At 36.9% G+C, this 22,772-nt stretch overlaps 1 protein-coding gene across 1 annotated transcript; it reads left to right on the plus strand.

Annotated features, from left to right (window-relative positions):
• The first annotated feature begins 20,031 nt into the window (after nucleotides 1–20,031).
• Nucleotides 20,032–22,355, plus strand: LOC132054844 (uncharacterized). The gene is made up of 2 exons (XM_059446810.1): nucleotides 20,032–21,191; nucleotides 21,783–22,355. Exons 1-2 carry the CDS (start codon nucleotides 20,732–20,734, stop codon nucleotides 21,989–21,991), a joined length of 669 nt encoding a protein of 222 aa, XP_059302793.1. The 5' UTR covers nucleotides 20,032–20,731; the 3' UTR covers nucleotides 21,992–22,355.
• Nucleotides 22,356–22,772: the final 417 nt, after the last annotated feature.

Genomic DNA, 22,772 nt, shown 5'->3' on the forward strand with positions numbered 1-22,772 from the left:
GGAGTGAAGAACCACATCAAAGAAGTTAGGGTGCGAATTCATCTACCCTACACTTCTTCTAAAATTTTTGTTCTTGAAGTTGTTGTACCGCCTAACAATCAACAAGAACAACAAATAAATGATCCTGCTATTCCAAATGAAGCCGTAAGTAATGAATCACAAGGAGTAGCATTAAAAAAAAACCTCAAAGATAAAGGATACCTGCTATTTTGGTATATCTACACCAATCAGAAATTGACTTGGGAATTGATAATGATCCAGTTTCATTTTCACAAGCCATTGAAAGCAATAATTCTGATAAATGGATTAGTGCTATGAAAGAAGAGTTGAAATCTATGGAACGTAAATGAAGTCTGGGATTTTGTTAAAATACTAGAAGGTTGTAAAAAAGTTAGGTGTAAATGACTCTTTAAGACCAAACACGACTCAATTGGAAACATTGAACGTCACAAGGCTAGACTTGTTGCCAAAGGTTTCACTCAGAAAGATGACATTGATTATAAGGAGACATTTTCACCGATCACCTTTGGATTTAAGGAAAACACTGTTGATCAGCGTATATATTTGAAGGTCAGTGGGAGTAAGTTTATTATGGTAGTCTTGTATGTTGATGACATCTTGCTTGCTACTAATAATCTTGGTTTGTTGCATGACACCAAGAAATTACTCTCTAACCACTTTGAAATGAAAGTTATGGGAGAGGCATCCTATGTGATTGGGATAGAAATAATCCGGGATAGGTCACAAGGATGTTGGGGTTGTCTCAAATAGCCTATATTAATAAAGTGTTAGAGAGATTTAGAATGGAAAAATGCTTATCAAGTCCTGTTCTAATTCAGAAAGGAGATTAATTTTGGCTCAATCAATGTCCAAAGAATGAATTGAAATGTAAGCAAATGAAATATATCCCTTACGCATCAACAGTTGGGAGCCTAATATATACCCAGATATGTACAGGACAAGACATCAGTTTTGCTGTGGCGATTCGTGGCCGATATCAATGTAATCCAGGAATGGATCATTGGAAGGCTGCAAAGAAAGTATTGCGATACTTGCAAGGAATGAAAGATTATATGCTCACTAATAGAAGATCTGATCATCTTGATGTGGTTGGATATTCAAATTTAGATTATGCTAGTTGTGTGGACACAAGAAAATCCAAATTTGGTTATTTGTTCCTATTAGCTGGAGGAGCAATATCATGGAAAATTGTGAAGCAGTCTGTTATAGCTGCATCCACGATGGAAGCTGAGTTTGTGCATGCTTTGAGGCCACGGTTCAGGCTAATTGGCTGCGGAACTTTATTTCAGGGCTTGAACTAGTCGACAGTATGGCCAGGCCGCTGAAACTTTATTGTGATAACTCCGCTGCAGTCTTTTTCTCTAAAAATGAGAAGTATTCAAAGGGTGCTAAGCATACAGAATTGAAATACTTTTCAGTTAAAGAAGAAGTCTAGAAACATTAAGTGTCAATTGAACATATTAGCTCCAAACTTATGATTGCCGATCCTTTGACGAAAGGATTGTCGCCCAAGACATTCGCTGAGCATGTTGAAAGAATGGACATTATTGGCGGCAATGAATGATTTATGTAAAGACCTTGTTATGTTTATGCAATTGACACTTTGAGCTCATTCATAAATAAACATGTTTCTCACTATTTTGCGAAGGTTGAAAGTTGCAACTCGCGGAGGTTTTAACCCCCACTAGTTGCTAGAAGAGGCTAAAACTGTCACGACCTGACTACGGGCCATGACGGGTATCCGGGACTAACCACCGAACACCGCTCATTCTGTTACTTATCTGCTCCCATGCATAACATATACTCATAATCATAGGAGACTATCATCATTTGAAACATATTTACTTTTACAGACATAAGCCCTTCGGCTATCAAAATAATATATATACATGCATATACATGAAGACTGTAAGACCATACTACCCACATTGCGTACCTATGAGCCTCTACTAGAGTACTAGACATATGGACGGGACAAGACCCCGTCGTGCCCAAAAATATATGTACACAAAAATGCTGTCTCGAAATAGCACCTCCGGAATAAAGGAGGGCTCCTGTAAATCTGCTGATAGCTCCTATAGATCTGCACCGTCTCCCTGTCTACCTGTGGGCATGAACACAGCGTCCAAAGAAAACGGACGTCAGTACGAATATTGTACTGAGTATGTAAGGCATAAACCATAATAAAACATCAATAAGATGAGGAGCAATCTGTGACTGACTGAATCATAAAAGAAATAATGCATGCTGGCTTACTCTCATAATCATCATCATATCATATATGCATATAAGTATAAGCTGCCCGACCATATAGGTACGGTGTGATAATCAATAACATTAGCATTAGCCTGCGTCCAGGCCTCCCGCGTCCGGGGTACCATCTCATGCCGCCCACTAGTGGTGTCTGCCCATGCCATCTAACCATGGTGTATAGCTGCCCGCCTTGGCGGTGACTGCCCGGCCATATAGGCGCGGTGTAATATCATCATATGCTCATCACAATTTTCTCATTATAATATGCTCATCATAATATACTTATCATAACTCATCATAATGCATGCATAGAGATTCATAAATAATCATATTCTATCGGGGTGACATAAGGTCGTGGACCCCCGATTTCATTATGGAGCATTCATAAGCATTCTGTCTCACCTTGAAGGAACAAGCATAAGGTGAGTGTATATAATGATCAACATCAATAGCTTAATAATAACATCACTAGCTGTATAGGAACATCATGTCATGGGCTATAGCTTCTTAGCCTTAACTTATCATACTCATAACGTAGCTCTTATCTCGTATGACTATTCATGAACAAGGGCTCGTAGTTTTCTTAAGGATAGGAAATTCACAAGGGAGGAGGAAATTCATGCCATAAGATTCATGCCTTAGAAGGAAAGGAATAGCCTCACATACCTTTGTCGTTTAACTATTCTATCGCTTGCTCGTTCTCCTTTAATGCACTCGTTTATACCTTCAAGGGAATTCGTATCGACATTAGCTAAACAATCATGAGAACGTACTTATTAAAGCTAGAGAAAATTGGGCAGTATTTCCTTTGTTTATACTACTTTCCTCCATATTCCATATCAACTCCCAACATGCACAACAACAATCACAATATCATAAACAATAAGCATCATTCATCTACATTATTCGTATTTCGCAATTTCACTCCAATTCTCCATAATCATGACCAAAGTCTATTATCGCGTTCTTTCTCATACAATACTTATTGCATGTTCTAAATGTCATTTATAACATATTTATAATCTCAACATACCCATTTTCATGATTCATTTCAACTACTACTTAACATTGACACTATTCACCCATTTGTGACCCATTTTCTATTTTCTTCTGCCATCCGGGTTTTTCAACCTATCAATACTTCAAACAACATGGGAATATCATGAAACTCACCTTAGATGATGGAGGAACAAGCCTTGAATGGTAATACACCTTTTGCACCAAAACCCTATTTCACCTTTCTTGGGATCTTCTTGGTTTGGATGACTTTAATGGGTTTCACACTCTTGATTCTTGTTGATTTGATGAAGTTGATCATCAATTTCCTTGGTATTCTTACGGATGAAGTGTTTGGAGTGTTCTAGAGATTTCTTGAGTTGTGGAGATGGAAGAGGAAATGAATTAAAATGAAGGAGAGGTCCCTTATATAAATCCCAAACCTGTCCCGACCAAGATCTACGGACCAACATACGGTCCGTATGTTTTCTATTGGCCGTATGTCTGGTCGTAGATCTGGTCCAGTGAGATATGGTATACTGGGCTAAATCTACGGTTGGACATACGGTCCATAGATTTTATACGGCCAGTATGTCTGGCCGTATGTTGCCCAGTTTTCCGAGACTTGTTCTCGTCGACTCATTAGATCTCCAATCCTTATGGAACCTTCTTAACACTTTTCCATCACTTCATTAACAATCTAAGAGGCATTATAACTCTTCCTCAAGGCATCATTAAAACATCATTAATTCGATACCCGTAATCTTGCCCGACACACAACTTATAACTCGCTTTCCTTAACAACTTTCTTTCCTTAATTCGAATGTCTTGGAAATCTTAATTAGGACCATTAAATACTATTCCTTATATATCCAAACCTCGTATACGTCATGTCCTTCGTTAGTCTACTCACCGTACGCTGAGGGGAAATTTTCCGAGGTGTAACATTCTTCCCTCCTTTTGGAACATTCGTCCTCGAATGTTAAGTTATTAGGAATTCTAGAAAAATTTCGCCAGAGTCTCCCCTGTAATATGGCCCTACAATCCTATCACAACAACCCATAATAACATTGCCTCACAGGGCCACAACACAATAGCAACATAGATTGGCCACACACGACCCCTATGCGTAAAAGAAAAGTATACATACCTTATAATCTCGATGTCTCATCATAGACCTCTTCTGGGGGCTGAAATAAATGCGGATATGTGGATTTCATCTTCTCTTCGCATTCCCAAGTCATCTCTTCTCGGTTGCTATTTCGCCATAGGACTTTGACTGAAGCTACTTCCTTATTCCGAAGTCTTCGTACTTGCCTGTCCAGTATGGTAATAGGCATTTCTTCATAGGCTAGTTTTCTATGATCTGAACATCATCTATTGGCACAATCTTTGTGGGGTCTCCAACACATTTGCGGAGCATTGAGACATGGAATACTGGATGAACTAATTCAAGCTCTGGAGGCAAGTCCAATTCATAAGCCACTTGACCCACCTTGCGGATAATCTTATAGGGTCCAATATATCGAGGACTTAATTTTCCTTTCTTACCAAATCTCATCACCCCTTTCATTGGCGATACTTTCAAAAATACCCAATCATCAACTTGAAATACTAGATCTCGCCGGTGGTTGTCCGTATAAGACTTTTGGAGACTTTGGGCTGTTAATAATCGGTCTCGGATCACGTTGACTTTCGCTACAGCTCGTTGAATCAACTCAGAGCCTATTAGCTGTACCTCTCCTATTTCAAACCATCCAATTGGAGATCTGCACTTCCTTCCATATAAAGTCTCATACGGAGCCATTTGAATGCTAGAATGGTAACTGTTATTATATGCAAACTCGATTAGGGGTAAGTGGTCATCCCAACTACCACCAAAATCTAGAATACATGCCCTCAAAGATATCCTCCAAAGTCTGAATGGTACGTTCGGCTTGTCCATCAGTCTGCGGATGAAATGTGGTGCTGAGCCTTACTTGAGTACCTAGACCTTCTTGGAAGGATTTCCAGAACTTAACTGTAAATTGTGCTCCTCTGTCTGTAATAATAGATATCGGAACACCATGAAGCCTCACAATTTCCTTGATATACAACCTTGCATAATCTTCTGCTGAGTATGTAGTTCTGACTGGAAGAAAATGAGCTGCTTTCGTCAATCTATCCACAATCACCCATATGGAATCATACTTGCCTCGGGAACGGGGTAATCCTACAATAAAATCCATGTTGATCACTTCCCATTTCCAAGTAGGAATTTCCATCGCTTGCAATAATCCCCCTGGCTTTTGATGTTCTATTTTTACTTGCTGGCAATTTGAACATTGGGCTACAAATTCTGTTATGTCTCTTTTCATGCCATCCCACCAATATATCATCTTAAGATCATGATACATCTTTGTCGTTCCTGGATGAATGGAATACCGAGAATAATGAGCTTCCTCTAGGATCCGATGACGCAATTCTGCAACGTTTGGAACACATAGCCTGCCTCGGTACCTGAGAACTCCATCTATAGAAGTTTCAAACGGAGACTCCTCTTTTGCATGACACATATCTCTATAATTATTCAATTGAGGATCTTCATTTTGCCGCTCTTTTACTTCCATATCTAAGGACGAAACTATGGGATTATTAACTCTAACCCCTGCATCACCTGAATCAATTAAACGCACTCCAAGATTAGCTAACTGATGGAGTTCATGAATCATTTCTTTCTTCTCCGAGGGTACTTCACATAAGCTACCCATTGATCGGCGGCTAAGAGCATCCGCTACTACATTTGCCTTTCCGGGGTGGTATAAAATATTCACATCATAGTCCTTCAATAATTCTAACCACCGCCTCTGTCGCAGATTCAACTCCTTCTGTTTGAAAATGTATTGGAAACTCTTACGATCCGTATAGATATCAACATGCACACCATACAAGTAATGTCTCTACATTTTTAATTCATGAATAACTGCGGCCAATTCAAGATCATGAGTTGGGTAGTTCTTTTCATGTTTCCGCAGCTGTCTCGAAGCATAAGCAATGACTTTACCGTGCTGCATTAATACACATCCTAGCCCAACACCGGAAGCATCGCAATACACAACATAGCCATCCGGCCCTTCTGGAAGTGTTAAAACTGGAGCTGAGGTCAACCTGTCTTTCAACTCTTGGAAGCTACGCTCACAAGCATCACTCCACTAAAATTTGGCTGATTTCTGGGTTAATCTTGTCAACGGGCTGAAATAGATGAAAAGCCCTCTACGAATCTTCTATAATAACCTGCCAACCCCAGAAAACTACGAACTTCGTAGCCGTCGTAGGCCTTGGCCAAGTCTTTACAAACCTTCAATTTTCGAGTGTCCACTCTAATGCCATCATCCGAAATAACATGACCTAAGAATGTCGCGAGTTTAGCCAAAACTCGCACTTTGAAAATTTAGCATACAATTCTCGAGTTCGAAGAATTCCAAGAACAATACGTAAATGATCTGCATGTTCTGATTCCGTGCGAGAATACACCAGAATGTCGTCGATGAATACTATTACGAACAAGTCCAAGAGAGGCCTGAATATATTATTCATTAGATTCATGAACACTGCCGGGGCATTAGTTAGCCCAAATGACATCACCGAAATTCATAATGGCCATATCTCGTTCTGAAGGCTGTTTTAGGAATATCTTCTTCTTTAACTCTCACTTGATGATAACCCGATCTCAGGTCTATTTTGGAGAACCACTTAGCACCTTGTAATTGATCAAAGAAATCATCGATTCTTGGAAGAGGATATTTATTCTTTATGGTCACCTTATTCGAATTTCTCTCGTAATCAATGCACATTCGTAGGGAGCCATCTTTCTTTCTTACAAATAAAACTGGTGCTCCCCACGGCGATGAACTGGGTCTAATAAACCCCTTCTCAAGCAAATCTTTCAACTGTGCCTTTAGCTCCTTCAATTCTGCCGGAGCCATTCGGTAAGAAGGAATAGAAATAGGCTTGGTATCCGGCAACACATCAATAGAAAACTTAATTTCTCTTTCCGGAGGAAGGCCTGGAAGTTCTTCTGGAAATACATCTAGGAATTCATTCACTATCGGAACGGATTGGAAAGTTGGCGACTTTGCTTCCGTATCATGAACTCGGACTAAATGATAAATATAGCCCTTAGCTATCATCTTTCTTACCTTAAGGTAGGAAATAAACCTACCCCTTGGAGTTGCCGTATTACCTTCCCATTCAAGCACGGGCTCTCTCGAAAATTGAAATCGAACTACTTTCATTCGGCAATCAACATTAGCATAACATAAGGCTAACCAGTCCATACCCATAATCACATCAAAATCTTGCATTTCCAGCTCAACTAAATCAGCTTTAGTTTGGCGATCACTTATCACAATCACACAATCGCTGTATACTTGTCTAGCTATCACGGGATCACCAACCGGAGTAGATACATCAAAAGGCTCAATTGGCTCGGGTTTCACCCCAATACGGTTAGCAACATATGGAGTAATATATAATAATGTGGAACCCGGATCTATCAATGCATACACATCATGGGAAAATACTGGTAATGTACCTATAACCACATCTGGGGATGACTCGAGATCCTGTCGTCCGGCTAAAGCATACAAGCGGGGCTGAGTAGCAGACCCGAAGGGGATGCTCCCCTCGGCCTCTACCTCGGCCTGCTGGAATCTGGGGAGTCTGCCCTATCGGACGCACTGAAGAAGAACCAGCCGCTAATCCTGTGGGCTGGATCCCGGCTCTGCCGCTCATCGACGGGGAATCTCTCATCGACAGGTCTCCTCTGACCATAATCTCCCCTAAACTGTGGACCTGAGGCCCTCGAGCTCTGACCCTGTCCTGAACGGAAAGAGCGATCAAATCTTCTGCCTGTAAACCGGGGAGGCGCACTAGTCACCGACTGGCCTGAGTGTCTGGAATATGTCTGCCTTGATCCCCCTCTATAATCACTGCCTGTGCTCATAGATCTGACCCTTTTGCTTTGCCCTCTATCAACATCACGATCACCCCTTTGCGGAGGTTGTTGTCCCTCTAGATTTTGGGCATAGGCTTGAATGCGAGAAATATCCATCCCATCTTGCAATGAAGCCATCAGGCAATCCTTGAACAAATGTGGCCCTAAGCCACTCACAAATCTATGCACCATATCGCCTATATCGGCCACCATAGTCGGGGCATATCTAGCCAAGGAATTAAATTGAAGGCTATACCCCCGAGCACTCATACTCTCTTGCTTCAAATTTAGAAATCTATCTGCCCTAGCTCAGCGGACCTCGGGTGGCAAGTAATGGCGGATGAAAGCGTCTACAAATTCTTGCCAAACGGAGGAGGCGCATTCTCTTGCCTCGATGCTATCCAATTATTATACCATAAAACCGCCACATCCCGGAGTCTATATGATGCCAACTCCACGGATTCGGTCTCAGAAGCATGAATAATCTGCAATGTTCTCAATATTTCATCAATAAAGTCTTGCGGGTCTTCATCCGGCTTTGACCTAAAGAATTTCAGAGGATTTAAACTCATAAAATCGCGAGCTCTGGTACTAGCTGACCGATCACTTGGGCTCGCGTTTTGCCGTTGTGCCTGAGCGGCAACCAACTGAGTCAATAGATTAACGGCCTTGGTCACTTGTTGACCCGAAGTAGCGCGCGGAGGGACCGGAGGCATAGAGCCGGAACCGACGCCCCTTCTTTCTCTCCCCGTGATAAAGTGAGTAAATGGAGGCATTAGATAGGGCCTCATGATGTGATTCGCCCTCATTTATATTCATAGGCGGCTCTCTTTCTGCCCGCTCTTTTGTCATAGTCTTGCCCTTTTGGGCGGCTTTAGCTTTTCCTTTTGGCGGCATTTCTGAAATCACAACACACTATTAGGGAGGATAAAACCTTATAGCACAGCTCTATCGCACGATCTCATAAGAAGAAAGATGGTCATTTTTCCTAAATGCCCTGTAGCCTCTTGTTTATTAGCGTGGCGCGCATCACACCATAAACAAGACTCTACTAGACACGGCTCGTAGACATTTCCTAGACCGAACTCGCTCGATACCACTTCGTCACGACCCGACTACGGCCATGACATGTATCCGAAGCAACCACCGAACACCGCTCATTCTGTTACTTATCTGCTCCCATGCATAACATATACTCATAATCATAGGAGACTATCATCATTTGAAACATATTTACTTTTATAGACATAAGCCCTTCGACTATCAAAATAATATATATACATGCATATACATGAAGACTGTAAGACCATACTACCCACACTGCGTACCTACGAGCCTCTACTAGAGTACTAGACATATGGACAGGACAAGACCCCATCGTACCTAAAAATATATGTACACAAAAAAATCGTCTCGAAATAGCACCTCCGGAATAAAGGAGGGCTCCCCGTAAATCCGCCGATAGCTCCTATAGATCCGCACCGTCTCCCCGTCTACTCGTGGGTACGAACACGGCCGTCCAAAGAAAACGGACGTCGCACGAATATTGTACCGAGTATGTAAGGCATAAACCATAATAAAACATCAATAAGATTTAGAGCAATCCGTGATCGATCGAATCACAAAAGAAATAATGCATGCCGGCTTACTCTCATAATCATCATCATATCATATACGCATATAAGTATAAGTCGCCCGACCATTACATAGGGACGGTGCGATAATCAATAATATTAGCATTAGCTCGCGTCCAGACTCTCGCGTCCGTGTACCATCTCATGCCGCCCATTAGTGGTGTCCGCCCATGCCATCCGGCCATGGTGTATAGGCCGCCCGCCTTGGCGGTGACTGCCCGGCCATATAGGCGCGGTGTAATATCATCATATGCTCATCACAATTTGCTCATTATAATATGCTCATCATAATATACTTATCATAATTCCTCATAATGCATGCATAGAGATTCATAAATAATCATATTCTATCGGGGTGACGTAAGGTCGTGGACCCCCGATTTCATTATGGAGCATTCATAAGCATTCTGCCTCACCTTGAAGGAACAAGCATAAGGTGAGTGTATATAATGATCAACATCAATAGCTTAATAATAACATCATTAGCCGTATAGGAACATCATGTCATGGGCTATAGCTTCTTAGCCTTAACTTATCATACTCATAACGTAGCTCTTATCTCGTATGACTATTCATGAACAAGGGCTCGTAGTTTTCTTAAGGATAAGAAATTCATAAGGGAGGAGGAAATTCATGCCATAAGATTCATGCCTTAGAAGGAAAGGACTAGCCTCACATACCTTTGTCGTTTAACTATTCTATCGCTTGCTCGTTCTCCTTTAATGCACTCGTTTATACCTTCAAGGAATTCGTATCGACATTAGCTAAACAATCATGAGAACGTACTTATTAAAGCTAGAGAAAATTGGGCAAAGATTTCCTTTGTTTATACTACTTTCCTCCGTATTCCATATCAACTCCCAACATACACAACAACAATCACAATATCGTAAACAATAAGCATCATTCATCTACATTATTCGTATTTCGCAATTTCACTCCAATTCTCCATAATCATAACCAAAGTCTATTATCGCGTTCTTTCTCATACAATACTTATTGCATGTTCTAAATGTCATTTATAACATATTTATAATCTCAACATACCCATTTTCATGATTCATTTCAACTACTACTTAACATTGACACTATTCACCCATTTGTGACCCATTTTCTATATTCTTCTACCATCTGGGTGTTTCAACCTATCAATACTTCAAACAACATGGGAAGATCATGAAACTCACCTTAGATGATGGAGGAACAAGCCTTGAATGGTAATACACCTTTTGCACCAAAACCCTATTTCACCTTTCTTGGGATCTTCTTGGTTCGATGACTTTAACGGGTTTCACACTCTTGATTCTTGTTGATTTGATGAAGTTGATCATCAATTTCCTTGGTATTCTTACGGATGAAGTGTTTGGAGTGTTCTAGAGATTTCTTGAGTTGTGGAGATGGAAGAGGAAATGAATTAAAATGAAGGAGAGGTCCCTTATATAAATCCCAAACCTGTCCCGACCAAGATCTACGGACCAACATACGGTCCGTATGTTTTCTACTGGCCGTATGTCTGGCTGTAGATCTGGTCCAGTGAGACATGGTATACTGGGCTGAATCTACGGTTGGACATACGGTCCATAGATTTTATACGGCCAGTATGTCTGGCCGTATGTTGCCCAGTTTTCCGAGACTTGTTCTCGTCGACTCGTTAGATCTCCAATCCTTATGGAACCTTCTTAACACTTGTCCATCACTTCATTAACAATCTAAGAGGCGTTATAACTCTTCCTCAAGGCATCATTAAAACATCATTAATTCGATACTCGTAATCTTGCCCGACACACAAATTATAACTCGCTTTCCTTAACAACTTTCTTTCCTTAATTCGAATGTCTTGAAAATCTTAATTAGGACCATTAAAGACTATTCCTTACTTGTCCAAACCTCGTATATGTCATGTCCTTCGTTAGTCTACTCACCGTATGCTAAGGGGAAATTTTCCGAGGTGTAACAAAAACCTCCGCGAATTGCAAATTTCAACCTCCGCAAACTACCCATTTTTTTGTAGTGCGATCTGTTATTACCTGTTTTTCTCTTGTAAACATTATGTTGAGAATGACGATGACAGATTTTTGCTTAGATAAAGATATTCTAAGCATTATTGTTGGACCGTTATGTATTCGGAGGTTGTGTTGGGTAATAGATTACTATTGTAGTACATGGAAGGGATTATGTCGAGATATTATGTATGACCGCCATGACTCATATTAGTTGATTTACTTGGTAACAACGAATGATGTTGAATTTAACATTATGTGCACATGATGATTGAAATATTTATTAAACCTTTAAGAACGTGTGCCAAGTGGGAGAATGTAAGTTATGGCCTACATGGTTATTTATTTGGTTTAATAAATTAAATAATTATTATTAAATCCTAGTTAGAGATGGGAAGTTACCTAGTGATTTTAAAACTACTCATCCCTCACGTTGATGGAACGTGAAAAGAACTTCCAAGGGAAACTCTCTCATAAAAGGTCCTCTCTCTCTGTCAATTATTGATAAGTTTCCATCATACGTTTTCTGAAAGTGAAGGAAAAGAGTGAGAAATAACTTCTGAACAAGAAGAAGAAAGAAGAACGCTTCCGCTCTAAAGTCAAGAAATATTATGGCTGATTCGGGTATGTTTTTCATGACTAAAATTTACTGTTAACTATTTCATGTGAAAATCATGTAGTTCAATAATCCTGAAATTATTGATAGGATTTCATGTTTGATTGTTTATGTGTACAATCTAGAATTTCTGAAAATTCTTAACACACAGTAGATCTTGCAACATTCAGCCATTCAGATCTTATTCCGGATCCGATCAAATCTTGCCGCTACAATTTTAAAGTTTGTAAAGAGTTCTTGAAGTTCAACTAAAATGAGAATATCTAGGAACAAGCTTCTCAACTCACTGGATCAAGTCCTTGCTTGTCGAGCTCAAATCATGTTTTTGTAATAGACTACAATCATCATTCAATTCACCATCCATCAGCTGTCAATGTAATTAAGATAATCTCATTTCAGTTGACAGGTGTTGATAATTATTTAATGTGATTAGATCTATGAGGATTACTTTGGTGGGTAAACTAGATATCGGATTGTAAATGATACACACGAGTAAGAAAAATAAGTAATATAGAATAACTGAGCAAAGAATGAATGCAATACTTTCTTGGATAAGAGAATTTAGTTGCCAAGAGGCTTCCTGGTGGAATCATGCACGCATCTAATGAAGAAGCTGGAAGACTGGCATGAAAGGTCCAAAGATATAGATGGGTCTAAAACATTCGATCTTCATAAAAGAAACTGTTACCTTGACACAAGACACTGCCTATGTTTTTGTGTAACATATATTCTTTTTAATTCTTCACCATTAGGTTGTGAGCTAAAGGTGTGGGGGGTTTGACTTGACCCCTATCATGATTATTTAAGTCAAAAGAAATTACAATGGTTTGAGGGGGACATGAAACATTGCCTCTAACCAACAAAAGAGACTGACAAAGCAATCTAAAGGGAAAGGAGGTAGCCGTTACAGTTTTCTTTCCAAAGCAACAAAAGACATTAACTAACAAAAAAAGTTACATTTCTCATATCTCCTCCGGAAAGTAGTTACTTGCCATTTGTCTAGTTGAAACAATCTCTTTTCCTCTCTAGAGAGATCTCGAAGAGAGGGATATAAGGTTCAGTTTCCACTAATTTTTGTGTACTATAAGAATTAAAGATTAGTGGAAAGGATTCGAGACTTTAGTACCTGCACCTGGATGTGATTATCAAAAGTCAAACAAGTTTGTGTTACAGTTATAGACATTGACGTTATTTCAATTTTTAATGGGACTAAATGATTTATACATGTAGCCTAGAGGTCAGATTTTACTAATGAGCCCGCTGTCAACTGTGAATCAGACATATGCCACAATAGTGAGTGATGAAAGTCAAAATTATGGCTACATCTCGTGTGTTTGATGCTAATCCTTCTATAGAATCAAGGAAATATGCGATTGCAAGTACACCAGAACCACTAGAACCAAAAGTTTCAAGAAAAGCGAATTTTGTAAACTGACAGGACATCATAATGAGACTTTAGGTCGCTTTGGATTGGGCTTTATAAGTTGACCAAATTAATGTCATATTTTTAACTTATTTGGATGTTTGGTAAAATTGAAAACAACTTAATTTAAGCTAAAATGTGCTTTAACATAAGCCAAAATCAAGAAGTTGCTCAACCCTAACTTATTTTTTATTTTTTTTTGGCTGAAAAGCCATTTTGGTTTGACCAACAACTTTACCTTTTATCCCTTATATTTTCTATTAATTTTAATACTACCCTTACTTCTAAATATCCTGTAAGCACCTTTATCAAAACACGTAACTGCTTATTTATAAAATAACTTTCCGCACTTAAAAAGTACTTTAAGCACTTATGCTTAAAAACCATTTTTTTCCAGCTAATCCAAACGAGCTCTTACTACAAACTTGTTGAGTATCCTATAGACTTCAAGTTCGATCATAAGAAAGGAGGAACTAACACCAGAGCAACTATAATGTTCTAACGGAGGTATATATAAACGCACAAAATGTCAGTTCATCATTACAACCTACATTTGGTTTATTGGTTATGGACGGAACACCAATGTGTATGGATCGCATATGAGAGTAGTTGTTCCAATCAGAATACCAGCACCTATGGCCAAACTACTGCAAGTCAGATAAATTAATTGGGCAACTGTCCATTTACTACAGACTAATATGAGCAAATATTATAAATAATGAGTCAAGGTTCAGGCTCTACTTCTACTTCTGCAGCAAATGTAGCAGGTATTAATAAGATCATGGTCATATTAATTTCAAATAGTCATCCAGAATAGATTACAGTCATAGGTGCTATAAATCAAGTGGCTTATTACTTAGAGTTGTTGAATGATGATGTTTCTCATGTCACACACACAAGAGCCAGTTCTATTTTTACCAAAAACCCCATTAAAGATGTGTCTCATATACCTCAATTTGAATACATCTTAGATTCCTTTGTTTTCAATTGCTGCCAAAAAAATATATATCCACATTTAAAAAGAAAAAGTTGGCACTTCGGTGCTTTTTTCTAGCGGCAATCTTCACGCCACATAAGCAGCATAGCATAAGCCTTCTAGAACCCTTACCAACCAGTATCTTTTTTTGTTAACAAACAAAACAAAAATACATAAAGAACTAAAAAGCCTACAAAGACTTTTCTCTGGCAGGTAATTTTGAGCCTCCAATTTGAAACCAATTCATGTTTCTTCGTTCAAACTTTGAACTTGACAAAGTTATAATTGCAGTAAAAAAATATTTGAAGTTGGCCATTATATGTCCGAACTACAGTCATTCCACAACCTCAGTAAAAAAAGTTTGAAGTTGGGCGTTGGTCTTGGCAGCCAGGCCAAATTTCCTGCAAAAAATATTTGAAGTTTGACCTTGATAAAGCCACATATGAGGCAAGAAATGTCCGAAGTTTGCTAAATTGATTTTAGGCACAAATTTGATTTTAGGCACAAATTTTTTAAACTTCAATCTTAAATGTCTGAAGTGATTTCAAAATGGATTTATCTACTAAAAAAATTCAACTTCGGCTATAACTTAGATAACAATGCCAAAATCGGATATATGTACACTTCGCCTAGATCATTTTAATTTGGGCCAACATTTTAATGATAGCAACCAATACCAATATACCATTACTATTATATATTACCAAAAAAAAAAAAAAACCATATAAGCTCCTTTGCCTTGATCTTATGTGTGCATATTGCCATGTTCTTGATTTGTGAACCACTATTTTAATGATAGCAACCAATACCAATATACTATTACTATTATATATTACCAAAAAAAAAAAAAAAGTCATATAAGCTCCTTTGCCTTGATCTTATGTATGCATATTGCCATGTTCTTGATTTGTGAACCACTACTACCTACAAAGTAATTGAGGTGAACAAGGTGTCGCAAAATCCTCGAATTGTGACCTTTTAAGGGTGTGACTATAAACTTTCACCATAGAATCTCCTCCAAAAGATCAGAGAGAATATTATTTCAAATAAAGTACTTTTTGTGGAGCATGGCTTACAGCCATTATTTGCAATTATTACTTGATGCTAGATATCATATTATTATCCAGAGGTTTTTGTTTATCCGGTTAAATGATGCATACCGATCATTATTTTTGGCAAAATATATCAATAAACCTTAAATTTGTTGTAAAATTCATTTAGATATTTAAACTATGTCATGTTTCAATTGAACACCTGAATATAACATAAAAAGATTTCTATTAAACACTTTCGACTCATATTTTGAAAAGTTTTATGCGCATGTTCACAAACATCCATTAACTTAAGAATTTTATTCGATTGGTGCATTATCTTAGGCTTCTGGCTATGCAACTTGTGACTCTAAATGGAGAATTACCGATTATTTTTTTTCACTTTAGGAAACGATGTGCAGTTGTATTCCATAATGCATTCTTGTCCGTGACCCTACTTTGTTAACTGTTGGGTAAAATTGATGTTCCTTTATATTGCCTATACTATATCTACAGAAACTTTAATGATTACACCTTTAGATGAAAAATAAAAAAGCCCCCTTTTTTTAAATTTCTTTATTCGATGAAAGTAACTTATCGACAAGAAGATAATTTTTTTTAACTATAGCACTAGGACTCGTTTAGTATGACGAATAAGGGATAAATAATCTTGAGATTAAATTTGAGATGAGTTTATAACTAATCCCGAAATTAGTTATCCCAGGATCGTAGTGTTATTTTATCCCCGTGGGAGGGTGGGATAACCAATACCGGGATAACTAATCCTAGGATAACTTGTTTCCCAACCAAATGACCTCTAAAATACTCTTTACCAAGTGGTTTAAAAAAACGTTTGACTAAGCTTATAAGCTGGTCAAATTGATTTATTAGCATTTTTTTTACTTTTATACTTGTTTAAAAAATACACAAAGTGCTTATAAATCAAGTGCTTAAAAGCTTATATTAGCCAAATAAGCACTTTTAATTTTCTTTAAAAAGATACTTTTAAATTTGTAATTATTTGCAAAATTTTAGGGGACTCTAGTCATTTAGAAAAAATATACTCCTTATAAGCTTTTTTTTTTTTTTACCAAACACATCAACTATTTATTACTCTATTAGTTTCCGAATTTCTATTCGAATACGTAGTTCAACAACAACAATATAACCAGTAAAATCCCACAAAGTAAGGTGTGGGGAGGGGAAAGTGTACACAAACCTTACCCCTATCTTGTAATTCAAATTTGTAGCTCCTTATTTATAAATCAGTTTCAACGCTCAAAAAAATACCTTTCAACAATATTTATAATCAGCTATTTATAAGGGAAAATTACAGCCAAATACCATTTGACCATTTAGTTTACAAAATCCGACACATTGTATAAGTAGTGTATACTTTATATGAAATATACATATACTATACATATAATAGACATACACTATGCATATAACATACATACCTATACAGCCGAAGTGTATAAATAGTGTATACTTCAGCCATGTTGGTAAACTAGTTGGCTAAAGGATACATCTATGTAAGTTTCCCTATGTATAATCAGCTAGCCCAAACGAGCTCCAAATTCGAAACTTCTAATTAAGAATATAGAAACGACAAGTTACACATTTAGCCGGTCGATAAAAAATAATTACATCTGCTAGCCAAATATAAAAAATATACACTATTTTGTATATATTTTGTAAAAAATATACAAATTTATTTTATATATATATATATATATATTGCCTATTATTTCGAAGAGCGGCTATTTATGTTGTTACACCACAAGTTCACAACCTTTGATGATAAAAAAGAAATTTAAAAAGACCAAAAGCACTGCTCCCTCTGTTTCAATTTATGTGATACACTTTCTTTTTTAGTTTGTCCAAACAAAAATGATATATTTTTTATATTTAGAAAAAAGTTAACTGAAAACTTTTCCTTTTACCCTTAATGAAATGATTTACAACCACACAAATATATATGACTTATTTTAGATCACAAGTTTCAAAAGTCTTTCTTTCTTTTTTAAACTCTGTATCTAATCAAACTATATCACATAAATTGAGACGGAGAGAATATTTAGATAAAAGCGAAAAAAGTGAGGTTGGGGTGGGAAAGACAATTATGACTGCATTAGGTCAAACTTGGTAGCTTAGACCTAGGAGTTGTAGTGGTTCCTGCAAAAAGAAGTTTACTATTGTTTGCACCAAATAATTGAAGTGCATTATTTTTTATGTTTCAATCATGATTAAATTGATATATTTTTTTATTTTAATATAATATTTTTAAAATTAAATTACTGAATTTGATAGAAATATAAAAGTAAATATTCTCATTTTCCTTTTCTTTTCTTTTTTAGCTAACCTTTTGTATTAATCACCAAGAGAATATTTGTAAAGCCATAGTTAACTAACACAGTATAGCTATGTAAATGAAGAAAAAACTCAGAAGCTGGCAACAGTACCAAGTTACAGCATCAAAACATTGACTGTTGCAGCTTGAATCTAATGCCCAAAGAAGCTCTTACATTACTAATATAGGCTATTTCCCTAGCTATCATTAACCACTGCTTGGACCTGGCTTCAAATGTTATCTGATTTCTTTCGATCCAAACTGCATGTACAAAATCTATACAGGGCCCGTCTCAACAACATTGGGGGTCTAAAGCCAAACTTCAGAGAGACCCTAAAGTTTTTCTTAAAGGAAAGATCGTCAGATATATTTTTATTTAAAATCTACTTTTCTAGCTTTTTAGATGTGAAGTCATTAATTACTGTCCTATAATCAATTTGTTCTAACAATTCCTTTTCAATTGATAATATAGTCAATCCATTCAATTTCTCTTGAGAAATTGTTGATCTTAGATAAGATTTTATCAATTTTAATTTTGAAAAACTATGTTCGGCGGGGACCCAAAGAAATTACTTTATTGGCCTTATAGTCAAGCCACCTCTGAATCTATATATACCAGCTTCAGGATCTGAGCATCTTGTGAGCACAAATTCCCGTTTTCGAGTTCCGTTTGCTCGTTTGTTTGTTATTTTAAGTTCTCTAGAATTTGACATGCAAAAGAGGTGCACAATGGCACAACAACGGAGTTAAAAAAAAAATATTATGAAAATTTAAAATATAAAATAGTAATCATATATACAAAGAGGATTTAATATTTACTATATAAAACTTTGTATATGGTGTAATTTTTAATGAATGAAATTCGCTTAGCGATGGTTTGGTTGGAGAACAAGTTATTCCGGGATTAATTATACATAAATTAATTATCACGGGGTTGTCATCCCACCCTCAATGTGGGATAAGATAACACAATAATTTCGGGATTAGTTATTTTGCAATTTTATCTCGACCAAATATAGAATAAAACGATATTAAATTTTTATCTCAAAATTATTTTTACTTATCCATCCTACCAAACGACTCTTAAAGTTTTAAACCCCATTGTAATACCCTATCTCTGCCCATAGCAACGGGTGCCCCCACTACAAACGGGAATCTCTCTCTCTCTCACACACACACACAAAAAAAAAAAAAAAAACAAACAAACAAACAAAAAAAAAAAAACAAAAAAGGAAGAAGAAGAAGACGACAAATTAAGGGACAAATTGATTACGACAGTTGACCAAAGATCTCTCACATGAGCCATGATCATGATATCTCCATAATTATGAATTGTGTTAGACTCAAAACTGTGCATCAAAATCCCTACAATGCTACATGACCCTTTTGAATAATTAAGCACCGAATCCGATTACTTTGATCTGTTTTTATCACAGTAATAATAATGATCTTTTTGTAGCATCTATCATGATTACGATAATTCATTACCTAATCAAACAAAACGTCTTCAAATCACTCCTATTAAATTGCTCATTATCAAGGTAAATCTCAACGGTATAGAACCATCAAACAAAGATTAAGTGCTTATCTTTTTTGTTTTATTTTTATTTTTATTTTTATTGTAACTCACCTTTATAAGCCAAAAAAATTCTTTGACATAATTCACACCCATCCTTTTTGTCTCTTTAGCCAGCAGAAGCTGGTCCACCACTATACAACTTATATATATGGCAAACTCTACACGCATAATATTATAAGAATTTGCAACCACGAAGGAAAGGATACTTCATATTTCATGCTTGTATCTTTTGGATTTGACTATAAATGCCAGCATAAGATACATTCTTGTATCCCAAATAAAGAACCCCTTCAGTCTCAAGAAACTTCCCACCGACGACTCCCTCTATTGCTATCTATAAAAAACCATAGTCTTTTCCTTTTCAACATATCTTTTGGCACAAAGTTGCATCTCTCATATCTCATCCTATCATACCAGTTTGCGCACATCTCAACTATATATTTATTAGTATTATTATCAAAGTGGTGGTGTTTAGTTCAGTTTGCACGTCTTTTGGCTGTTTAATCCTACTATCTTTCACCAGCATAGATATCTGGTAACTTTGTTCATCAAGAGTAATAGCCATATCTCCAAAAATCCTCATTTGTATGCCAAGTTAGGTTCAATTTGCTCGCATGTCTTCGTTGTTTCATCTCCTACCTTTCACCGGTACAAATATCTCGGTAACTATGCTCATAAGAGTAATAGGCATATCTCCAAGATTCCTAATTTGTATGCAAAATTAGGTTCAATTTGCGCGCATCTCTTGGCTGTTTTATCCGCAACCTTTCACCAGTATAGATTTCCGGTAACTCTGCTCATCAGAGAAGTAATCATATATATCGCCAAGAATCCTAATTTGTCCTAATTTGTATGTTAAATTAAGGTTCTTGAGATGGGGAATTGTGTGTTCAAGGGGTTTGGTTTTGGAGAAGTTGATCATCAAGAAGAAGAAAACAAGATGATAAAAGTGGTCACCTCTAATGGTGGCATCATGGAACTATATGCACCCATCACAGCCCATTGCATCACCAATGAATTTCCAGGCCATGCCATTTATCGTAGCCGTGACATGTTTTCTCCACCACTTTTTCCTAATGAGGAACTTCATGCTGGTGAATCATACTATCTCCTGTCTCTATTAAACCATCCTATTAAAAGAGGAAGAAGTGAAGAAGAAGAAAAAAGTGATGTTGATGAAACATCTTCAACATCTAATTACGCTAATATTACTACTTGTAATAGTAATAGTAGTGGTAATTTGCCTCAAGCAACACCTTATAGGATGTCATTTGATAATCAAAGGATGCTAAAGAGATCACAAGCTGAGGTTTTTCCTACTTACAATAGCGCAGGTAAACTGAATATCCTTCACCCAAAAATATGTATATTTATGTCAAATATGACTCCCTCTAGTTTTATGTGAAGGTGTTACTGTTTGGAGAGTCAAACAATTTTTTTTTTTTAATCTCAAAACTTTTTTTAAATACTTTTAATCACTAGCTATGTTGACTTATAGTACTTTCATGTAGTTTTTAAATATGTAAATTTTAATTTCAAAGCTTTGAAGAATCTATACCTGAATTCGTACATAATTCAAGTTAAGTAGCTTGACCCTCTTACTTCGAACCCCTTCACACAAATAGGGATAAATGGAATCCTATTTATGTTTATATCCCTCAGTTCTAATTTATATAACACCTTTCGGATTTCAAGAGTCAAACGAGTTTTTCTTTGACTACGAACTGTTGATTTGTCTTTTAAATATTTAAAATTATGAGTTATTGTGACTTGTAACACTTTTCGTAGTTCCAAATATATATATTTATTTCAAAAACTTAAAATTTTTGTGTACGAATTCAAATAAATTGGGACAGAAAGAGTATATAGTGTGTATATTAAATTTTGAATATACTTAACGAAATGTCTTCACTTTGTCACTGCAGGTGTGTGGAAAGTGAAGTTACTTATTAGCCCTGAACAATTATCAGACATTTTGTCACATGAGGCACGTACAGAGGCGCTAATAGAGAGTGTTAGGACAGTGGCTAAATGTGGTTCTGGGGCTTCTTCTATGACTCCAACACCTGCTGCTCATTCAGATAAATGGAGTTTCTCTAGCAGTAATAATTGGAAGGCAACAACCCCTATCTGAGTACTCTTCATGTTTGTGGTATATTGTAATTTTCTCGGTTAGAGCCTGCTGGATACGGAGTTATTTTTGTTAGAAAATATTATGTTCCTCAAATGTGGAGTTTCCGGCTAGAAATTAAATTTAGTCGAGCCTCAATACGAGTACGGGGCACCGGAAAATTTAGTCGAGCTTCAATACGAGTAGGGGACACTGGATGAAAAACCAAAAAGGAATATTGTTATTTTCTTTGCTTATAAAGTTGTGTAAATTTAGTAGTAATGGCACTAGGAGTAGCACCGACATGACCAATTGTTCTGTTAATAGTTTAGATATTGCAACATTGTTTAAATTCTGCATCTAATATTCGACTTAGTTCTGTGGCGTATCTTACCCATGGGTTTGTGGGCTTGGCATTCTCCAACGTTTGAAATTACCGTCATTATCCGTTGATGTGTAAACAAACAAGTATAAATAGAATCTTAAGTTCCAAGAAATGGGTAATTTGTGGAAGATGAAAGTTGCAATTCGCGGAGGTTTTAACCTCCTTTAGCAAACAGCGGAGATTAAAACTCTCACGAATTGCAACTTTCAACTTCCGCAAATTACCAATTTTTTTTTGTTGTGACTGTAATATCTAAAACTCATTCTCTCAACTAAGGGAGCTAGCCTTTTAGCTACGGGTTCGTCAGAATAGTAGCATTGATTCAAAATTTATATCTGTGTTAAAATTTTTATTTATATATAGAAATAATATATCAAAAATTCATTAAACAAAAATTATGGTTCAAAATCAATAAATTAA

The sequence above is a fragment of the Lycium ferocissimum genome, chromosome 4, assembly GCF_029784015.1.
Source record: "Lycium ferocissimum isolate CSIRO_LF1 chromosome 4, AGI_CSIRO_Lferr_CH_V1, whole genome shotgun sequence".
In the NCBI taxonomy this organism is placed as follows: Eukaryota; Viridiplantae; Streptophyta; class Magnoliopsida; order Solanales; family Solanaceae; genus Lycium; species Lycium ferocissimum.